General features: G+C 42.5%; 1 protein-coding gene across 3 annotated transcripts; it reads right to left on the bottom strand.

Moving 5' to 3' along the window:
- Positions 1 to 2,814: 2,814 nt before the first annotated feature.
- On the bottom strand, positions 2,815 to 16,600 carry DNAJC14 (DnaJ heat shock protein family (Hsp40) member C14). Of its 3 annotated transcripts, XM_089477480.1 has the most exons (8): positions 16,422 to 16,600; positions 14,611 to 16,098; positions 12,695 to 12,801; positions 10,398 to 10,517; positions 8,696 to 8,772; positions 8,235 to 8,300; positions 4,422 to 4,518; positions 2,815 to 3,142 (listed from the first exon to the last, which is right to left on the bottom strand). In XM_089477480.1, the coding sequence occupies exons 2-8, from the start codon at positions 16,027 to 16,029 to the stop codon at positions 2,905 to 2,907; spliced, it is 2,124 nt and encodes a 707-aa protein (XP_089333606.1). In that variant the 5' UTR covers positions 16,030 to 16,098; positions 16,422 to 16,600; the 3' UTR covers positions 2,815 to 2,904. The 3 variants fall into 3 exon arrangements, with proteins under 3 accessions (XP_089333606.1, XP_089333614.1, XP_089333597.1); XM_089477488.1 differs by lacking the exon at positions 8,235 to 8,300 and having other exon boundaries at positions 16,422 to 16,599; XM_089477471.1 differs by lacking the exon at positions 8,235 to 8,300 and having other exon boundaries at positions 8,612 to 8,772; positions 16,422 to 16,598.
- Between the last annotated feature and the right edge of the window lie 6,711 nt (positions 16,601 to 23,311).

Raw genomic sequence — 23,311 nt, 5'->3', positions numbered from 1 at the left:
CATTTTTTTTTTTTTTTTGGTTATGAGTCTCATTTCTCTTGCAGCAGTCCAAAATATAGAAAGGAACATTAAATGCCAAATACTATATAGAAGCATTCACCACCTTAAAAGCTGAGAGTAAACTGCCTTGTAATATGTATGTTTGTTCAGTGAGGCTTTCAGGAAAGATATGTATTGCAGACCAGTTACCTACAGGAAAATTGTTCAGCACTGCTGTCCTTGCTCAAGGCTGTTTATATGTCTTTATCTGGGTAACCTTCCATCTTTGTTATAACTGAATAAAATAAATAGCATGCATATTTAATTCAAACAGCAAGCAATACAGAGCGAAAACCCCTACATAAATATGCAAAGGGATCTTGTGGCACCTTTGAGACTGAGAGAAAGTTGGTAGCATAAGCTTTCATAGACTTGAGTCTACTTCCTCAGGTGCATCATAGGCTTAGGTCTACAAAAGTTCATGCTACCTCTTTCTCTTTCTTTCTTTCTTTCTCCCAGTTAGTCTCAAAAGTGCTACCAGATCCTTTTGCATACTGATTCAGACTGACACAGCTATATCTTTGAATTCTACCACTATGTGAGTAGGTGTGGGAAGCTCTGTCAAACTCAGAATTGCTCCTGAATCTAGAATGTGGCAGCACTCATTATACCCCAATACCATGCCTGGGCAAGAAAAGGAATAATAGAATGAGAAACCAGATCAGCAGGAACTTCCCCTGCTATATTGGCCAGAGCCAATAATTTCAGAAGCCTTCTCTAAGAACTCGAACATGCTGTCTCTTTGGCTCATATCATGTATGTTCTTTTCAGCTGGATTCCGCAACAAACCTGCTATACATAGGTGAGGCAGACCACCAAAAAAAAAAAAAAAAGATGAAATAGCCTTGACTGCAGGTCATAACGCAGTACAGTTGGCAGAGGACACAGGGGGACATGGGAATAGCAGGATGTGCTCCAACCCTGTAGGACAAATTGTTGAAAACACCAGGTACCATGCTGAGCACATTTCTCTACTTTGTTACTATGACAGCATAAAAAGCTCCACTGCAAAGGCAAAGCCAGCAAGCCCTTGTATCCAAGAGTAAACCAGTCAGTTGCACATCTTCCTGCAAGTGTAGCTTTCAAATCCTAAAATAGACAGAAGAGAATTATGGACCACTGAACATGTACAATACTCTTATGAAAGAAGAAATGGACCTCTTGTACTCCCAACATGCCACACAAGGGGAAAAGGTGGCAAAATACCACTCTGATACTGCACTGATTTTTTTAACCTAAAACATAAAGACCTTAATATCAGACATGAAAACCCATTGCACTCCAGATTAATTCTCTTTAGTCACCTTATCTAAATCTATACAACTATAAAGGAGTTCACAGGCCTTGAAACAATTTAAATACATGTTACAGAATGTTTGTTACCTGCATTCTTACAGATATGCACACTACTATTGACACAATTTATACTGATTGCTATTTGGCTCTTCACTTACAAGTAGCTGGATCTCCATTTTATTAATACAGTAAAATGAAGATCCTTACCTGTCAACTAATGCCTTTAGTTTACGACATAATTTAAATCAAGGGCTAAACTTAATTCTGTCTTTCAAATGTTTGGGAAAAGAGGGAAACAAGATTTTGCTGTAATGTGCAGCTGTGCCACATATAGAGCAGATAAGAATGAAAGCAAACACAAGATACTCCAAGGCATTTATATGTATTTATAGAAAGGGGAATACAGATGGTATTAAATATATGTATATACATACAAATATGAACTTTTAAAAAAGTAACCTTCAATAAAACAGGTTGGACAGTTAAGGAGCTAACCATCCATGTCAAATCTTGAGGTCTTATTCACCAGTTTTGTTTTAACTGGTCTGACCACAGTCCTGAAACAGCAGAGATAAATCATAAGTGCTTGTCAGGATCAGGCAAGAGCAAACCAAGCACCTTAGACAAGGATTTGGATTTCTCTAAAAGTCACTGCATTCAGAGCCAGAAATGGCCAGTTGTCTTTAAACACGGGGTGGTGCAGAACACCTCCTCTCAGTAGTTTTACAACAGAGCCAACAGAACATTTGGAACTCAAAAGTAGGAGCAAAAAACCTGCTTGACATAATCCTGAGTATTTGCACTACATCTGTGCAACCCCTGTAATAACAACTAGGATGCATCTTCATCTCCTCCTAACTTTACTAAGTTTGGAGTTAGGCAATGAATTAATATTTTCCAACAAGGATGCTATAGGCATGGTGAAGAGTCCTTTCACTCCCTCTAATAGTTGGACCAAACATCCATATGAGGCAAGAAGGTAATTGCTGATCTTCACAACAATGACATGGGGATTCTTTCCTGCACGTCTTCAACATTAGCACAGGCAAAGTCAAGTCTTTTTAGACTCAGCTTTACTCTGTGAGCTTAGATACTTCTGACAACAGCTCACATGGAGTACAACAGTTTCCAGTCCAAGCATCCTTGTGGACGAAAGTGAAGTAAGCAGCTACAAATGTTGGTGGCAGCCATACCCTTGCTAAAGAAGGGAATGCCAGACAATTATAAAAGCATCTGATTGATAAAGTCATCATATAGAAGATGCCATGGCTCAATACAGTCTGGATCATCACCATCCAACAGCTGGCCACCCCTGTCTTCATGACGACACTTCCAGGAAGCCATCGTTTGGAGTTCTTTGGTATCATGAGATCCATGTCGTCAACTACAGTGGAAAGGGGAATGTCATTTTCCAGTTTATAGTTACTGAATTACAGATTAGCCCAGATTTCTGACATTAAGAATACACTGTTTTTCCCCCCCATTTTGGAACAGCCCTTTTGCTATTTGACAAAAAGCTTGGGAGATTCAGGCAAGCCTGGGAGATTTTATGCCCACTAAGTCTTGGTCTCAACGCTGAAAGGGACGTCGCACTTTTTTCCGCCGTTTCTGCTTTGAATCCCCTTTCTGTGAGGTACTATCCACCTTTGATGGTGGAGCAGGAGGGGTTGGCACACTCCCTGGGGATGGAGGCTGGGGTGTGCTGAAAAAGTTCCCATTTGGCATCTGGCCATGGTTCCCTTGGAAGATGCGGTTAAAGAAGTCCTGTAGTTCTGCAGCTGAAGCAGGATTGCCTTCTGGAGTAGCTCTTTTGGGCAGGAGAAAAGAGAACAAACAAATAATCAGATCCAAGACTGACTACAATAGATGAAGAAGATGATCTTATTGTAAAGAGAGAAGTGGAAAATAGGCTTCAGAGCTCTCAGCTGTAGTAGAACAACCCCATCTGTTACCTCTCTAGGATGATGCCTCTAATCTCTTCTGATGGAAGAAAGGGGGAAATCACGAATCTAGCCTTTAGATCAGGGGTTGGCAACCTACAGCCCGCGGGCTGGATCCGGCCCAGCGAGGCCTTGGTACCAGCCCCAGCCTGGTCCTGCCGCTGATTGCTGCCCCCGCCGCAGCTTCCGCGCCGCTCTGGGCGCCATTTTGAGTTTGCCTCCCCCAGTTGTCTGAGGGACAGCAACCTGACCCCCAGCTCAAAAAGGTTGCCTACCCCTGCTTTAGATACTAAGCAGCTCAAGACCTTCTGGCTCTAACAGATATAGGACTCTGCTCCACTCTTATCCAGATGCTAAAACAACCCACACAGAAAATAAAGTTGGCCATTTAATCAACAAACTGGAAAAGTAGTAAGGCGTTTCACATGCATAAAAATTAGACGCCCAGCTTTCTGTCAATGAACTCAATAAGGTATACATGTTTTCTTTCTCCCTGTGTTATTATCATAACAACTGTATGAGGTAAATCAGTCTGAGTGCAAGTGACTAGGCCAAGACTGCCCAATGAATTTCAAGGCTCAATAGGGGAGAAAAGGCTGGACCTCACAAGTTCTAGTCTGACACTACGCTCATTCTTTGACTGTGACTGAACACTAGAATCTGGCTGCTGCAACTTTCCTATTCCGAGTTTTCAATAACTAGAGGAAAATGCATCTGAACTCACAGCTGCAGATAGAAACAAAACTGAACACACATAGTGAGGTTTATTAAATGCTTAGAATTAAGTTATTCATTCTCTGTGTCCCAAGCCCTGTTGTGGGTTAAATTTGTAGATCCCTTTACAAGTTTGTAAATCCCATTTTACAAGTGCAAAATACATGACAGCCCATGCAAAAGAGCTCTGATGTATAACCAGCATTCCCCCATAATAGATGGAGCAGAAGCTACCAGGGAAAAATCAGATGTGTCTGAACAAGAGTCTGAACAAGTAAGCAGATCTGAGTCATGGACATAATGTACAAGTGGACATTATTTCCTGAATTGTGATACACAGAACACTTATGCTCTTAGATAAAGCTTATTTCTGTTCAAACAACGGGGCCAAAAACTTCTAAAGGAGAATTCACAACATCAGTCAAGACTAACCTCTGGCGTCCTCCTGAACCCCTCGCTCCAAAAGATATATGATATGGAACACGATGTGTGTCTGGAGAAATTCCCACACGCTGGCAGCCAGCCCATTCTGCAAATTAAAAAGAAGAGGTTAAGAACAGAAGATGATGAGAAACAGTTGCTGTACAAGAATCTGAACTCTCATCCTGAACAACTGCAGCAGAATTTATCATTCACATGACACTTGAATGTTTTACTTATTCTCATGCAATATTTTGGGGTTAAAGTTATCACCCCACTTTAAATGAAAGATAAGACAGGAGGTATACATTGTATACAACAAATATAAAAGCAGACTTCCTGGATCAGATCAAAGGCCTATATGGTCAAGCATTTTTTTTCCTGGAGTGACCAATCAGACGTCTATGGAAACTCCACACATCCTAAAATGTGGGGAAGCTCACAAATGAGTTTAACACTACTACAGTGCCCTCCTACACACTCCCCTGAAAATGTTATTCAGAGGAGTCACAGCAACTGCCTATGAATGCTGTTGGGCATAAAATGTGGCCATCATGACTAATTGCTATAGACAGTCATATCTGCCATGAATTTGTTTACCCCCTTTTAAAGCCCACCACATGAGTGTCCATCAATAATCTTGTGACAATAAATTACACATTCACCTATGTACTATATGAGCAAGTTTGTCCCTCATGAATCTTTGTCCACTCACAGCTTGAACAGATGACCCTGGCTTTGTATATTATAAAAAGAAAAATTCTCCCTATGCAATTTCTGAACATCAAGCATAATTTTGTATGCCTTTATTAGGTCCCCTTTAGCTTGCCTTTTTGCAAGTTAAGGCCTTAAATGCTGTAACCTTTTCTCACAGGCAAGCTATTTCAACCTCCTAACCAATTTGGTTCCCCTTTACTTCACTTTTTGCAGCAAGACAACATTATTTTTGAGGAGTTGTGACCAAAATTATTCCTAGTGTGTTGCACTTTATATAAAGACATCACAAACACTGGCAGTTATGTTTTAGATTCTTTTCCTGATGATCTGCCAACACAAAATTTGCTTTTTTCAAAGCAACCCCATACCTAGTTGACCAAGCTAATCCACTACAACCTCTAGATCACTTTCCTGGTCAGTCACTTCCAACAAAGACCCCCAACAGCATATATGTCAGATGCTTTGCTCTAATAAATAATTTTATTTATCATTGCTTATATTGAACTACATTTACAATTTTAAAGGACCATTCCCTGTCCTTTCTACACTTTGAAAGACTTTTGCTGTTTTCTTCCCCCACCTTCATATACATGCATGTTTATGTTACTGATCCATAAGGTGGCCTCTCTTTTATGTCATAACTGCTACAGTATGTTCATCCATAGTTGGCAAGGACAGGGAATACAGTTTCCAAGTGGCAGTATTTGTACTTTCACCTTGCAGGACAAAGCCCATTCACTCTTTACCAGCTTGCTAAACATTTGCCATAAAGGGATCATCTTTGTTGGTCAACTTTGACTCAGAAAACTTCATGGCACAATGCAATGGTACCTCAGCGGGAGCTTGAGAACAGCTACATCTTGACAAAATGCAGGCTTGTGATTAACACTGTCATAATTATTTTTTCTACCATATGATTTTTAACACCATTGTCTGACGAAGAAGCCAGTGGAGCTTTGAAAGATTGCAAGATATATTTTGTGCATTTTGTTTGACCCCATAAAGGCATCACTGTTTTGTGGCTTTTGGATATCATTAAAACCAAACACTCTAACTCACCTAACCTGGCTCAGAGGTCCTTACTTTAGAACTTTAGTCTTTCTCCAATTGTCTTTGGCATGTGCACTCCTCCTAAGGGGTTGGGTTTTTTTTTTTGGGGGGGGGGGGCTATCAGGTGTTATAAGCTGTATTTCAGAGAAAGGAATTGACAAAACCACCTTCCTAAGAAAACCCAATGAAATTCACGGGGCCACCGAAAATCATCAGGGGACTTGAAGGCATACACACACATACACCTGTCACCTTGAAAGCAGGACACAGATACCACATAAGGAAAGGCCTCATCCACTAGCTTCCTACATCTGTCAGCTTCTCTAGGTCAGTTATCTTGGCCTCAGAGAACCAAACTTATTCCTTGTGAGCCATGACCTAATTGCACCAAACAGACAGACACAGACAGACAGAAAGACAGAAAGACAGACAGGCACACGCACATATGCTTTGAAGAGGCAGAGAGTTTTACATGTGACATTCTGTGCAATATACTAGACAGAACTCACCACCCAGCTGGCATTCTGCCTTCCTATCTGTTTTTCCTTATTGTGTTGTTTCCTTGTAAAGCAAAATTATTCACTATAAGGAGTGGGGTAGGGTTACGTTTCCTAGCCTCCTCACCCTGTTACTCACAGAGTTGCTTAATTTACATGCTTGCTGAATTGATTACCTCCAAACCTCATAACAGCCAAGACTTCAACTCAAATTTGTGGAGATGGCTCTATCACAAATCAAGGTTGATTTGCATAAAATGAAATTAATTTATGACATGATTTAAATTTGCTTTCTGAAAAATAGATTTTAATGACCGAAATCACAATTTAAATCACTGGTGAAAAAGACTCTATTCAATAAAATCATTTTTAGTAGAAGTACATAACTGTATATAAACTTCATACATATTCAGAGATGTAGGTTTCACCAGGAGCACTAAGCACTAAGGAGCACTAAGCACTCTGAAGTGTTTTCAGATTAATCAAAAAAATATGATCCCATGCAGAGGGAGTGTGTCCTTCTCAGCAGCTTTCCATACGATCAACCATGGTATCCTTCTGGGCTGCCTCTCTAGGATGGGACTTGGAGGTACAGTTTTACAGTGACTTCATTCCTTCCTGGAGGGGTGAATCCAGAGGGTGGTGTTGGGGGTTCCTGTTAGACCCTCTAGCCATTGGTCTGTGGCGTCCTCAGGGTTTTGTTTTGTCCCCTATGCTATTCAACATATACATGAAACTGCTGGAAGTGGTCGTCCAGAATTTTACTGTATGTTGCTATAAATATGCTGAGATATGAGTAAGAAATATTACTACTATTAATAATAATCATAATAATATAAAAAACCACTGGGAGATATCATCCAGAGGCATTGTTATTATTTAGAGAGAGAGAGCACATATGCATTTCATGTGCCCATCAGTAGAACAGGACTGATGAGGTTATCTTCCATCTCCATATACTGTTTTTTAACATAATCATAGAATATTATTAGAAGTTGTATTCATGGAGACCTCTTTCATCTAGGGTCTTTTTCATTAATTCTTTTAAGAGACTTTTAAATCTGATTTAAATTTTGAAAATCTAACTTAAATGTTAAAAAATAGATTAAAATTTTTAAAATCCAACTTCTTTATATTTATTAATAATCTTTAATCAATGTTATCCCAAATCAGTACTTTTTCAGAACTTCAGATAATTTCACCTAACTATTTGCACAGCCAATTAAATTTGGATATCAACAAAACAAAGGATATGTAGTTCAACTACCAGGCACCACCAAACTTCAGGATTGTACCAAATTTCAAATTGAGCCCCCTGGAAAGGTAGAGAATTAAATATCAATATTAAGTGAGAATTATGGAGAAAATGAAGTGGGAATTATGGAGTCCCTTTTGCCAGGATCTAACAATGGCCCAGTGTCAGTGTATTTTCTAGATTTACACTCTGATTTTAAAAACAGAACTAAAAATTGAATCTTAAATTGCTCTAAGAACTACAGCCAAACGGTTTGTGGGTTACAGTTAGAAGAGGTGTACTTAAGAACATTTAAATAGAGCTTACTATGAGTTTGACCTGATAGCTTGAACTGTGGAGTAAGCCTACAGTTTTTGCCACTAGCTAGTTTTCCTGAAACAAACACAAAGTGAGTTATGTACATATGTAACAGACATCTAGGATCTCAGATCAGAGTTCTCAGCTATACATCAGAAGATGGGATGCATGTACACACACACACTTCATGCATTTAGTGCAGTGCATTCTGTAAAAAATACAGAGGTGCACAAATTTCCCATGCAACAGACCATCCAAACTAAACACAATAAAGACCCCTACTCTATAAATAGGACGTAAACAGATACACTGGAATAATGAGTCCAAGATTGAACACTTCACTTTCTACTTCCTGTTATCTGAGTCTAGCAGTGTGATGCTATTACCTGTGATATCATAAACCTTTCCATCCATCATGGCAAAGTATGTGATTTTCAGTCCTAACATGCTAGATTCTGCCCAAAAATCACCTTCTTCAGCTGCATGAAGCTTGCTACATTCTGCACAGTAGCGGGCATTCAATGGGTCACGATCCATCTCAAACCTCCTGAAGTAAAGACAGCAAGCATATATCATATCATATTTATTTGTATCCCGCTTTTCCCCCAGAACTGAGACTCAGAGCAGCTCACAACATTAAAAGAACAGTACAATTAAAAACACAGAATAGTGGTACATTAAAATGGAATTAAATTATTACTGTACAATATTAAAATAGGTAGCTTATTAAAATAATAAAATATAGTTTTAAAAGATAAAACTGTTTAAAACATTTTAAAATGATACAACACCCAAATCGGTCCTTTAAATAGCCTGCTGGCAGAAAGTCAACAGGAAAAGTGCCATTTTGGCCTCCCTGGGAAAGAAGGCCCTTTCTTTTGTCCCCACCAACCATATTTGCGAGGTGGGTGGGACTGAGTGAAGGGCCCTTCCTGAGGATCTCAGAGCCTGGACCAGCTCATGCAGGGAGATACTGTCTGCCAAACAGCCTGGACCTCAGCCATATAGCAAGCTTGTGTACATTCGGCGTACTAGAATCTGCAATCTTTATTTCTATTCTCCATACAATTTTCTTAAAGGGAATTCTAAACTTCATAAAAAGTGGATCATAGAGAAGAAACTCAAATGTCAAACAAGCTAGAATTGTTGATAATTTAAACTTGGCTGATGTTATAGATTAGATGTTCTGATGAGACAGAGGACAAGAAGGAAATGAAGAGGAGGATGATTGGGATTGCATGACCATCACTATCAGTAGTATTGTAAAAATAGACTACATCTCTCAAAGCACTGGAAACACCACCCAGATGCTTTGAAACATCTCAGCTTCCTTAGGAATTGCCTATCTTTCTAAACTTTTATGTGGAGCTTAGAAGCATTTGCTTAAATAGAGGAAAGCCTCAACTATCAAGTTATTAATATTGAATCACAACTAGGTTTTGTTATTATCTACTGAACTTGCAAAACATACTGTATATATTCATGTATGTTTAGAAATTTTAGTAAAAAAATCAACCCAAAAAACTTGGGCTGACTTATCCATGGGTCAATGCAAGTACTGTAGTTTAACTCTTATCAAAATATCTGAGTAGAGTGGTGAAAGGTGAGAGCTTTGTCTATCCCAGAAGAACCTAGAAGAAGCACCAACCTCCTTTACTCTCTCTGCTGTTATGCCACTTCTGGCCTTTTTGAATGCCCAAGCAGGAAAATAACAGCATGCTTTATCATCCTTTTACTTTGCTTCATTCTTTACATTCTTTGCTACATGCCTCAACTTATACATGGGTTATATCAAAATTTATAATTTTGGCCCAAAACCTATCCTTAACATACATGAGGTCAACTTATAGTCGAGTATATACGGTACATAAAGCCATGGCTATGAGACTTTAAAGCCTGAACTATGAACAACTAGCTTGGTCTTGCCTAAAGAGATCCCCACCAGCTGTCAGTGACTTGTGGGTAGGGACAGGGGCTTTGCACTTTAATGCAATCCTCACAAAGAGTTTAGGGTTGTGCATAGTTTAGTTTGTCACACAGCTTTACAGAAACAAAGCCTAGCAAGCTTTTAGATTCTGCACCCTCAGGAAGGCAAACATGTCTATGCTATTACCACCCCAGATAGCCATAATTATGGAACATTGGGGAGTTAATGGTAGCTGGCTAACTTACTTGTGCTTCCCCTGACATTTGTTACACATCATTGTGTTCATGGCTTCTTTCAGGTCATCCTGAAGTTTGGAAAGGAATTCGTTCATTGACTTTGTGAGCTCTGTTTCTGCCATGCGCTTTCTGAAACAGAAATGAAGGAAGTCATAAGACAATGACAGTAGAAAGCAGGCTTCTACAATGCCAAACTGAGGTTATAGTACTATGTGTACAGTACTATGCAGGATCAGGCTGCAAGGAATAAGTGCCACAAATTGAAGCAAATACTAGAGCCCTCAGAATTCTCACCTCTATATGCCACTCTGCCTTCTGGTCCTGGATTTACAATGGGGCATACCAGAGTAAGTACTTTTCCTATGTCCTGATAATTCCCTACCTACACCTTACAGGTATGCCGGTATTTAATGTAAATGCTGCTGCTACGTCTGATATACTAACAGATATAGGTCCAATCCATACTGCAGAATTAATTCAGTTTGAGACTGCTTTAACTGCTCTGGCTCAGTGCTAGGGAATCCTGGGAATTGTAGTTGATTCTGGCACCAGAACTCTCTGACAGAGAAGGCTAAATGTCTCACAAAACTACAGTTCCCAGAATTCCCAAGCATTGGGCCAGGGCTGTTAAAGCAGTGTCAAACTGGATTATTTCTGCAGTGTGTTTTGGGCCATAGTCACCTGCACACTACATTACTAGATTCTGGACAACTGCTGGTTACCCAAGGACCTTTGGTTACCAGCAGTGATCGAGAACCTAGTAAGGTGTTTAGTAGCATGCAAGTGACTATGGTCCAAACTGCATAGGAAATGGCAGTGAGCTAATTGCATCTTGTACACTGCCCTTCCCTATTCTTGGCTAGTTTTAGAAAGCAGATCCCAGGCTGAAGCTGTAATTTTACTAGGATGGTTAGCCAATTAAGAAAATATTAACAGACCATTCATATAAGTCTCAATATGCCATTCAACCAATTAGTTAATTAAATATGTAATTAAAAAACAACAACACCTCTACAGACAAAAGAGCATACTTCATTTCTGAGAGGATGCACATGTGTGTCATAGCATCATGTTAATGGACACATCCCCCCTCTTCTATGACACACAAGGGGCATGCGTCTTCTAATTGACACTTACTACATGCATTTTCAACAAAACAGTATTAAAAATATGTATTTTAAAAAAATAAAAATCTGCTGAACAACTAACCAGACACACATTTTAGGTTATGAAAAGTATTTTAACAAGTTAGCCTTACTGACCAGTCATGTAAATTTTGCAAACTTATATCCTTTACATCCTTACAAGAGAGCACGTCTCAGTGGATTTCCCTAAATAAACAAGTTTTAAGGTCTCACTTTGCAATTTTGAAACTAATTTACAAGATCTGAAAGTCACAGTAATTACCTAGCCTCAGTGAGCCTTGCATTTTCTCTAATTTCTCCAGGCTCAGTCCCCAGAAGGCCTTTAGGCTAAGAACATAATTTGAACCCTACTATCTCCTGTACTCTCTTGTTACAGTTTCCATATATCCTTGATAAACTGCTAACTGGAGACTTACATTTTCATTTTCTTCCTATAACATCTGGACAGATTCCTGTCCTACAACACTTAAGAAAAGACTGTAACAGTAATGTGATTCTTTACAGAACAGAATGTGCTATCCAGGTACTGGATTTTATTCCTGTTATCATGAGGATAAGAGGCAAAGATGAAAAAGGGAACAATTAGATGGGGAATGCATATTCCTGCAGAGGGTTGCTTGATTTCACCTACCGCCATGTCTCTGCGTCAGTTATCCTAGCTAGAGCTGATGGAAGTTGCCATCCCAAACCACCTGGAGGAGCACATCTTCCTGAGCATTCAATTAATAGTACAAACTCTTTTTAAAAATTAATATACCTTAATCATCTTTATCCAGCTATGATTACATGTGCCTCTGTGTGAATTAACTGTACAGAATCAGGGCATGTGCTTCTAAACGACCTAAGCAGGAGCACTCAATAAGGCTTGCTTTGGTTCTATGAGCTGTCAGTACATTAACTAGGTGTGGGAGATATATTTGTCTGGAAATACAGAGTACAATCTTCTCAATGTACACACAGTGCTCAGGGTGAGATTTAAATGTAAGTCTTGCCACAACAGAAAACATGCTTACAACCTCCTTTTTAGGTGCTCTTTCCTCTTAAAAAAGATGCCCCATTAGCCTTTACATAACCTCCCAGTCCACAGGTCAAAACATCACACCCACTGTACAATTCTTATTCTGAAGCCTAAGATGATCAAATGGATTTCAAAACACTCACATTTCATATTCCTTCCTCCTCTCAGGGTTGCTGACGATATCCCATGCTGCTCGCAGTACCTTGAAGGCCTCTTCTGCTCGTGGATGCTTATTCTTGTCTGGATGAACCTATGGAACATTCCACCCATCCCCCAAATCTACAAGTGAGAAATGCCCATACAGTGATGGTGTTAATATTATTACCCAATAACATTTGGGGAAAGGACATTTTATATGTTTTCCCAACAATCCAAACAGTTATCCTGTAATGCTGGCCAGCCTTATCATTCCTACATTGCATTCATAACATAGAACTAAGGCACAGCAAGAGTTATTTGCTTATGGCAAGGGTGGTATATACAGACAAAGGACATTTTAACTTCTCCTGAAACCACACAGGCTAGGCTGCAACCATTTTTAGTAATCAGAAGTAATGTTTTGGGAACCAGAAGTTACCTCCAACCAAATTACAGCCTGCCAGCTGACCAGATGAGGGCAAACAAATTGAAGCTTAATCCAGACAAGCCAGAAGTGCTGCTGGTTAGTTGAAAGACAGATCTGGGAATAGGAAGTCAGCCTATGTTACACGGGGTTACACATCTGCTGAAAACACAGGTTCACAATTTGGGTGTAACTCCATAATTTAGCCCTGAGCCTGGAGACCCAGGTTTCAGTGGTGACCAGGGGTGTGTTTGCACAGTTACAGCTAGTGTGACAACTGTGTCAATTCCTGGAGAAGTCATATTTAAAACACGTGCATTAGTTACATTCCATTTAGATTACTGTCATGCACTCTATGCAGGGCTGCCTCTGAAAGTGCTGGTGATGACCCATAAAACCCTATACAGTTTGGACCCATAATATCTGAAGGACCACATCTCCTAAGGCAAAGCAGCAATACCACAGCAGCACTACTTTCTAAACCAGGACTTCCATAACAGCCTGTTTTCTGTTCGTGAATAAATGCAGGAAGAACATGCTTCCTCCAAGGTGGTCTCTCTCCCTCCTAAGAAAAGCAGTAAGGTATAATTGTCTTCTGTCAAAAGCAATCCAAAACAAAAATAATGAGCTGCCTGTTCTGGTCAGCAGGAGGTTAGCGTAATCCAGTCAAAGCAGGGTCTGAACCTGATAGCCCCACACTAACATTGTACTAAAGCAATTTTTCCCTTTCTTTTCCCCTGTGGTACATGGGTGGGGAAGAGCAGAAAAGCATTTGTCATTCAGCCCATTTTGAAGGCCCAAGTCAGGAGGCTGGAAATTAACTGGAAACCTTAGCACATTAAGGCACAAAGCCAAGATGGGTTTGACTTGGTTCTCCAGCAGGCAGTTCTCTGATACCTTAAGAAGATAAAGTAGCAAAGCAACTGCTCATCACAATGGCCTGGACAACTCCACTGGTAATAATGTTGGCCTGATAAAGGAAAGGATTTTAAAAAACCTATGCACCAGTCCCACTCCACTCCCTCACTGACATATAGTGGCCAGGGTGGTCAATAATGCATGAATGAATTGGACATATTCTATAAATGAGGCATCACTAAAATAATTGGTTAAACTGTATAATCTGGACTTCCTCCTCCACACAAATCACAATGAGCGGCAGATTGTGTCAACCACATACAGAACTCCCTCTACTGCAGCATATAGAGCAGAAATAGGAACTGTGGCCCTCCAGATGTGGTTGAAATTCAACTCCCAGCAGTCCTTGCCAGAATAAGCAATAGTGATAAATGTTGGGAATTGCAGCTCAGCAACATATAGAGGGCAACATGGTTTTACCTGATCTACAGTGAGACTATAAATAGCTTTGTGAATCCATGTAGGCAGCACAGTTGAATTCTTGAATCACAGACATTTTCCACAAAGAAATGTGAAAGAACCTCTCTCTGAAGGAGAAATTTTCCCACCAGCCTCTCCCAGCTTAATACAAATGCTCACCAGTACTGCCAAATGCCGATAGGCTTTTTTCAGCTCTGCATCTGATGCTGTTACCTCCAAGCCCAACACCTGGAAAGGATTAAGCTCTTCCTCAGGGATATGTGCCATCGCCAGCAAACGTGCCACCTCTTCTCCAGGCTGGTAGGGTCCAGATCCACTAGGAGACCCACTGTACGTAGTGTCCCCTGCCTGAGTGTTCCTTAATCTTTTAGGCATCCAAAGGAGGGCATACCATTTAAGCAGCAGGCTTGCCACCCACTTGCAAGTCCTGCTGTCTTTGAAGCGGGCCCAAATGAGGGATAGGTTGATGGCAGAAAGAAGCCATGCTCCATGGCTGCTGTGAGCCAGTCTACCCAGGAGACTGAGCAGGGCTGATTTGGAGACCCGCCAACAGAGTCTTAGGCTACCCAGGAGCAGCATAAGCACCAGGAAGAGGACAGCACATAGCATCTTAAGCAGGCGATAAGTCAGGGTCACCCACAAGCCCAGCTGTTGTGTCAATTTTCTGCAATTAAACCCAGCATGCTGGATCCAAGTCTGCATGCTGCTTCTCATGCTGTCTAGGTCCCGTGGGCTGAATGAGCAGCAAGAGTACAGTAGCTTTCCACTGGCCTCTACACCTTCACCACACCTGTGGGTGACCTGCACAATCAGGCTGATAAAGAGTTTGAAGCAGGAGACGCAGAATGAAGCCACTCTCTCCAGATGTTTCAACAGCTCGGTCCGGACATGGTGACGCCCACTGTCGTATTTCTTCCTAGCCTGCCTGTGTTTCCCCCCAGATAGTGCAAAACGCCCTTCTCCCTTGTCTTTGGCAGTAGAACGGTGCCTTTGCTGCCGGGCAACCTTCCTTCCACTAGAAGCCCGAGTGCAGTCAGGGAGGTCCTCCTTGGCCTTTGCTGCCATGCCATCTTCAGCCTCTTCTTCCTGGCCTAAGAGTTGCTTTGACGTGTCCTCCTCCACGTCGCCCGGACACCAGTGCTGGCAGGTGGAGTCACAAAAGTCCGTCTCCTTCTCGGGATACGCTGCAGAGTGATCAGAGACATCTCCCTGACAATTACAAGAGCCAGGTTCATTGCTAGGGCTGTTGTAGCCAGTAAAGTGCAAGCTGCTGTCGTCTTGATCAGAGCTTCCGTTCCAAACAATTTCACTCTCCTGACCGCTTTCCACCGCACCTGAAATTTCAGCACTTTGAGGAGCCACGCCGCAAAACTCCGCCGCTTCCAAAACAAGCCCGTCTTGGCCGAGGGGGGCTGGGCAACTGCAGTATGTTGGGGAGGCTCTGTCCCCAGCGAAAGCACCGCTCCCTGCATCCGCACCGTCCAAGAAGTCAGCCCCAGTAGGGCCAACAGCGCCCAAGTCGGGATCCTCTGGCTCCGGTTCAGCTGGACCTCCGCTGCCAGGTCTGAGGTTCTCCATGGCGTCTGTGTTCCAGAAGGGCTCTGGCCTTGAGGAAGGCTAGGTTACAGCCATTGTCAGCTCTTCTTCCTAAACAACAACAACAATAATAATCATAATAACCACAGCAGCCAAAGAGATGGAAAACCGCAATGGCCCTAAGAATGAAAATTCTTCTTCTGCTTCCTTAATAATAATAATAATAATAATAATGTATAATATTAAATATCGTATTAAAATACTAACACTAATACCCGCAGCAGCCTGCCAATGGCTAAGAGGGAGGCAGAGGGGCCCCCTCCGAGGGCTGGGGAAGGAAGGAAGGAAGGAAGGAAGGGGAAAGTGGAAGGAGAGGCGGCCCTCAGAGCCAGGGCAAGAGGAGCCACTCGGAGGAAGGAGGAAGGGGCACTCACCTGATCCCGTCGCCTTGGCAACGAGAGGGGGCGCTGCCGTTGCTCCTGCGGGCGCCGCCGCCTCTTCGGACTTTCCCCTCTCTCCCTCCCTCTCTCCCTTCCTTGGCGACGATTCTCCACTTCCGCCTTCCGCCCGCCCCTTGCGCAACGCCTTTCTCCGCCTTCCACTTCCGGGTCACGGGGAAAGGGCAACTGTAGAGGCGCGCGCGCCCGGCCTCTTCTTGCTCTTGCAACGTCCTTCCGCTCCTCTCGCCCTTTCCCTTGCCCGGCAGAGGGAGGCCCCGCGCGCGCTCTCTCTGGCCGCCGCCGCCGCCGCCATTTTGTCTCCATGGCAACGCCCGCGGCTGGAAACGGAGGCGGGGCCTGTCGCTAGGCAGAGGCTACTGGAGCTCCGCCCCCTCCCATGGCGTCCCCGCTGCAGGAATAATCCAGTTTGAGACCGCTTTAACTGCCCTCGCTCAGTGCTTGGGAGTTGTGAAATACTGTGAGAGAGCTCTGGGGCCACAATAAACTACAGTTCCCAGGATTCCCTATCACTGAGGCAGGGCAGTTAAAGTGGTGACAAAGTGGGTTATTTGACTTTGAAATCTTGGTTGTCCGTCCCTCTTTCAGACAGGCTTTTGAAACACACTGCAGAAATAATCCAACTTGAGACCGCTTTAACTGCCCTGGCTCAGTGCTAGGGAACCCTGGGAATTGTAGTTTCTTGTGACACCAGAGCTCTCTCTGACAGAGAAGGCTCAATGTCTCACAAAACTACAGTTCCCAGAATTCCCCAGCACTGAGCCAGAGCCTCAGACTGGATTATTTCTGCAGTGTGTTTTGAACCAAAGTCTTTTTAAGAACTGACTGGGGATTTTGTACTGTTTTAATGGTATTGTTTTTAAACTTCTCTCTCTCTTGGAACTGCATTGTTTTCTTTTAATGAGTAATGTGTTTAAATATGGTATCAGTTGAATTCTGTTTTCATGCTCACTTTTGTATGTTTTTAATCGTATTTTTGAAAATTGTAAGCCACTTTGAGTCCCAAATTTGGAAAAGAAGCAGGATATAAATATTTGTTGTTGTTATTGTTGCAATTTCTGCAGTGTGGTTGCCGCCTCAAAGACTGCAATCACGAGCCACTTTGGTGTACTGGCATGGACTAGGACACTGGAGATCAGAGTTCGATTCCCGGATCGGCCATGGAAACCCACTTGGTGCCTTGAGCAGCAGTTAAAGCGGCATCACCTTGAGCATGCATGCCACATGCTCAGGGATGGCAATAACAAAGTCAAAGCCTCCTCTAAAGAAACTTGCCAAGAAAACCTGTTATATCTCAAAAACAACTGTAATGCCCACAGCAACAATCAGTCTGCAAAGGGGTCTTGTTGCAGCTTTGGACGTTATCAGATAAGGGAAATTGGAAGTTTAATCCAATGGCAATCCGAACGCAATCATGGGGTTTAACTTTATTGCATGATAGACTGCCACACGCAATTTCAGGCAATGAGAAGTCAGTCCAAATGCAATCATGGGGTTTCACGTTATTGCGTGAGCGGTGATCACACACAATTTTGGGCAATGGCAAGCTATTTTCAGGCAATGGGAAGTCAGTTCAAACGCAATTTGAATTCACGTAAATTCGCTGAACTAGCAAATTTGTGTGAATGCGTTCTGGCCCCACTTTCTTTTCATTCAAAATTAAGAGAAATTCATCCCATGTGATAAACTCCCTGGAGACTAACTGAGAGAAAGAAGTTGGTATCATAAGCTTCTGTACACTCAGTCTACTTCACTTTTTGACGTTGACATCTGAGGAAGTAGACCAAGGGTGCATCTACACTATAGAAATAATGGAGTTTGACACCATTCTTAAGTTCTGTAGCTCCATCCTGTGGAATCCCTGGGATTTATAGTTTTATGTACTAGGCCTTCCACTTCAAAGAAGAGCTGGTTCCTCACAAAACTACAAATCCCAGGCTTCTGTAGCAAGCTGAAATGGTATACATTATTTCTCCAGTGTAGATGTAACTTGGTTAACTTCCCTTTGTGGGAATTGCATTTGAGGAAGTAGACCAAGTCTACGAAAAGTTATGCTACAACTTCTTTCACAAGTTGGTCTCAAAGGCAGGTTACAGACCGCCATTTGGGACGTCCTTAGGACGTCCCAGTTTAAAAAAGGGCCGTCTCTTCTAGACGCTCCTACTCCTGTTACGGATTCTGTCTGTAACAAATGGCGGCGGCCGTTCCACACAGCCGCCACCATTTTGATGTCTTGGATGCCTAGCGTCCAGACGTGTCGCGGCGGAAGTGATGTCGCGAAAGCGCGCCTTGCACTTTGCGGCACCACTTCCGGGGCCCAGGAAGGAGCGCGATTTCCACGCGCCTTCCTTGCAGCGTCCGGGAGTCCCACGGTTTAGAAGCTGCGGCTCCCAGACGCTGCAAGTGGTGCCAGCAGCAGACTGCCGCAATTCAGCGGTCTGTAACGCACCAAAGTCACCTTACAGTCCTGTAATGTATAAGAATTTGTTTCATCGGATGCAAGGGCATTTTCAAGCCAGCAGATCCAGCTACAACATTACTTCTGCTCTGATCTGGTCAGATCTGGATCTGAATAAAATACGAGATGCCTGTGGATTAATTTTCCTCAAAAGGCTCCTTAACCCTAGACATGTGGGAAATGATTTTTTTTACACCCAGAGCAATGCACTTTTCAGATGGTAAGAGGCACTCTTAAGGATGGACAGACCACTGACCACAAAACGCACTGGAGGAGCTATAAATGCCTAGCAGAGCATTCTCTCTAGGAATCTCTAGGTCCTTCAGTGCTACTTTTAGTTAATGTTCACCATAGAGTTGCACTGGAGGACCTAGATATTCCTAGAGAGACCATATTAATCAAATCCGTGAATATTCAAATCCGCAAATGTCAAAGCTGCAAATATGGAGGGATGAGTGTAGTTCCAAATTCTAACAAAAATTTGCGTGCGGGGCAGAAGGGGTGGCGCGTCCCATTCAGTTGAATGGGCATACGTGCCTGTTGCGCCGCGCGCACGCCCGTTGCGCCCCGCGCACCTCTGCGCCACCATGCACGAGCCCCATTGTTTACAATGGGGCTCGAGCATAGGCGGAAATCGCCATACGCAGCAGGATCCGGAACGGATCCCCCGCGTATGGCGAGGTTCCACTGTATACATTCCAGTTTCCAAGCAAAAAGACATCTGGTACTGTAGCAACCATCAGACCATGGTTACTATGCAAGCAAAGTAATGGTCAAAAGTTTACAAAAAAATGCTACAACAAGGTTGAACAGGACACCATAGGCTTGGGTCCAACATATCTTAGAATCATATAGAGTTGGACGTAATCCCAAGGATCATCTGGTCCCCCAGATGTTTTGGATTTCTGCTCTCAGAATATGTCATTGTTGGCCCTGTTGGTGGTAGCTTCTCGAAGTTAAAGTACAAAATAGCTGGAGGATCAAAAGGCTGAGAACCCCAGTCTCAAGCCACTAGCCCCTGAGGGAATCCACAGCTAATTTAGCCCTAAGATATAGTTATCCAACCTCTGTTTAAAAATCTCCAATGAAGAATGGTCCACACTTTCCAAGGTAATCCGTTCCACTGTTGAACAACTCTTTTTTGTCAGGACATTCTTCAGGATATTTAGTTGGAATATAATTGTAATTTGAATCCATTTGTTTTGGTGTTACCTCTTGGAATACCAAAGACAACCTTGCTTCATCTTCCATGTTAAAGCCCTTCTGCTATTTGAAAATGGCTATCATGGCATTGTTTAGTCTTCTCTAGGCTAAATGTGCTGTTTTTTTGTGGGTTTTTTGGGCTATGTGGCCATGTTCTAGAAGATTTTCTTCCTGATGTTTCGCCAGCATCTGTGGCTGGCATCTTCTTCAGAGAATGCTTTGCCTGGAAAAAATGGTTTTAAATATATACTATGTGAGCCTGGGAATGCAGGAGTGATTTGCCTGTGTATTGTTCTGTGCTGATGGCAGGCCTCAGGCTGGGAGGCTAATGCAAACGAGGATTAATGTCTACTAACTGGTGATCATTATCTGCTGGGAAAGCCCCTGCCTCTGAGTGGTTTCCCATTTGCATTTGCTGAGTCCGCATTTTGCTATTCCTCAGGACTGGTAGCCAAATTTTGTTCACTTTAAGGGTTTCTTCTTTCCGGTTGAAATTATCCAGATGTTTGTGGATTTCAATGGCTTCCCAGTGCATCCTGACATGGTAGTGGTTGGCATGGTCCAGAACTTCCGTGTTTTCAAACAGTCTTTTATGCCCAGGATGGTTTGTGGCATGTTCTGCTACTGCTGACTTTTCTGGCTGACCCAGTCTGCAGTGTCTCTCATGTTCCTTGATTCGTGTTTGGACATTGCGTTTGGTGGTCCCTATGTAGACTTGTCTGCAGCTGCATGGTATGCAGTAAACTCCTGCGGCTGTGAGAGGTCTCTCTGGTCCTTAGCTGAGCGAAGCATTTGCTGGATTTTCTTAGTCGGTTTGTAAACCATTTGAAGGTTGTGCTTCCTCACCACTTTGCCTATTCTGTCTGTGACTCCTTTGATGTATGGTAAAAGTACCTTCCCTTTTGGTGGCTGCTTGGCTTCATTTCTGTGGGTTTTCCTGGGTCTGGCAGCCCTTCTGATGTCTGAGCTGGAATAACCATTAGCCTGTAGAGCCCGGTCCAGGTGCTTCAGTTCATCTTCCAAGAAGTGGGGTTCACAGATGCATTTTGCCCGGTCTACCAGTGTTTTGATTATGCTTCTTTTTTGTCCTGGGTGATGGTTGGAGTTCATGTGCAGGTATCTGTCTGAATGTGTGGGTTTTCAGTATACTGTGTGACCCACAACCCATACTGTGTTGTTTGTTGTTGTGTGCTTCAAGTCATTTTTTACTTATTGCAACCCTATCATGAGTTTTCTTGGCATGATTTGTTAGAGGACATTTGCCATTGCCTTCTGTTAGAACATATAGATTTATTAAATTTTGGAGGGTTTGTGGACTTCACTCTGACATCAAACTGACCTCCTGGGGCACTGCTATTTCTCCAAAGTGAGGAGGTCAGGTAGATAGCTTGTGAAGGAGGAGGTAGGAGCCCTAGAAGATAATAAACTGGAAAATCCCCACAGGAAGTTTGAGAGTTGCTAAATGAAAAAGCCATCACCTACAAAACCCACATAAACCCAGACTGTTTTCAGCCTCACACTTGATGGGCCGGTGATCAGATCAATGACCCACCCATATATCTGTTTGTCTTCCCCAACTGTGTCAAGACCCAAGTGCATTGCATAGACTATTCTTCACCTCGGCTTAACAAAGCCCTGGTTCTTACACCCTTTGTCTCAGCTTCGGCCAAACCATTAAGCTCATCACCAGAGGCTAGATTTTGCCTATAAATATTTGTAGATTTGTCCACCCAGTGTGCTATTACCAGAATACAGCCCGGTTCATACCAGACTGGACTCTGATTTTAGCTCCCTTGGCCATTTTCCCCATGTTCCGGCGGCCATTTCTTTTCCATCATCCACATCTGCATTGGATTCCCAGAGAAGCCTTCGGAGGTAAGTATCTCCTGTAGTTTTGCCTATCTCAACTCTCCCAATTTTCCCTCCTTTGCTTTCATTGAGCATTGATTGTGAGTGTGTACGTGTGACATTTGTTGTGTGTTTGTTTCTCTTTTAAATAAATATTTGGACTTTAATTGGAGCCGTCTGTCTCCGCGTCATTATCTTAAGGGATTGTTTGGCCCTCTGGTATACATGAAGGGATAAAATTTCGTGCGGGCGTTTTTAACCCACCCTCTCAGCAATTCGAGTTAAATTAAGAAATTCCCCTTATTAGAGACATCCTAACACTTCCCCTGAAGTTGAGATCATGTGTCTTGCCCAAGGTCACCCAGTAGGTTTCATGGGTGAGCTGGGAATCAAACCCTGATCTCCAGAGTCGTAGTCCAACCATTATGTCATACTGGCTCTCTTTCAGGCTAACGTACTCAAATTCAAATTGTTCTTCATAGGGCTTGGTTTCCAGAAATTACCATCTATTTCTTTATGCCATCATAATCCCTTATTATTCACTCCTCATTCCTTCAGAAATGGAACATATTTACCATAGCCATGGCAAGTCAGATTGCTTTGACAGAGTTAAGGAGATGTATGATATGTACTAAACATTTATTTATTTATTGACAGGCCAGTTGTGGGCAAAAATCAATTCTGGACATTACTAGCATCCTCAAATCCAGCAAATTCAGAAGCGTCTAATCCACCTTTCTTAAGTCAGCATTTCCAGTTTCTCACTCATTCACAACTTCAGCTTTTACCTGCATCTTTGAACAGAAATACTAGGAAAAGTTTATTGTAGAGACAGTCCAGGCAGCAGCAATAGCTTCTAAAGACTTTGGCCCTGTTAAAACAGCTGAAGTCAAATTAACTTTAATTTTCCAATTCTTCTGCCTTAAGAGATAAAATGGGAAAATGTTTCCTCCATGCAATACGTGAGAGATTTCCCTGAACTAAACATTAGGAACCAACTGAGCCAGTAATCGTGTGCATCCTGGCATAGAAATGAGTTCTCTTGCTCTGAGGAAGAGAAGTTTAATTCCAAGAAAACATGCCCATTATTGGACTGCAAGAGCAGTGTCTTCAGTACAGTCAGTTCATACAACCAAAAGAGGGCAAGACTAGGGAGTGCTCCTGGATGGAAGGTTCCTAGTGTTATCGTATAAAAGACATTGTGCAGCTATTCCATCTTTTGTTTTTAAACGAGGAAAAATACAAAAGAAGCAGATGAGGGAGTCCTGAGGTCTTCAAGCAGAACATGATATTATACGGACAGATCCCCTTGTAAAGTTCCAGGAATGAAGAAGGGCAATTGTATGACAAAAAACAA

Source organism: Sceloporus occidentalis, unplaced genomic scaffold, assembly GCF_023333645.1.
Source record: "Sceloporus occidentalis isolate IW3139 unplaced genomic scaffold, rSceOcc1.0.p SCAF_1, whole genome shotgun sequence".
Taxonomy (NCBI): Eukaryota; Metazoa; Chordata; class Lepidosauria; order Squamata; family Phrynosomatidae; genus Sceloporus; species Sceloporus occidentalis.
This window is presented reverse-complemented; position numbering and strand designations above follow the sequence as displayed.

Bases quoted from the DNA above. Each gene is read 5' to 3' on its own strand.
- DNAJC14 (XM_089477471.1), bottom strand. From the start codon at position 16,029: ATGGAGAACCTCAGACCTGGCAGCGGAGGTCCAGCTGAACCGGAGCCA. The intron at 12,802-14,610 runs GTGAGCATTTGT...AATGTTCCATAG, and splicing joins ATCGGCATTTGGCAGTACTG to GTTCATCCAGACAAGAATAA. The intron at 4,519-8,611 runs GTAATAGCATCA...TTTAATTTGCAG, and splicing joins AAAGGTTTATGATATCACAG to AATGGGCTGGCTGCCAGCGT.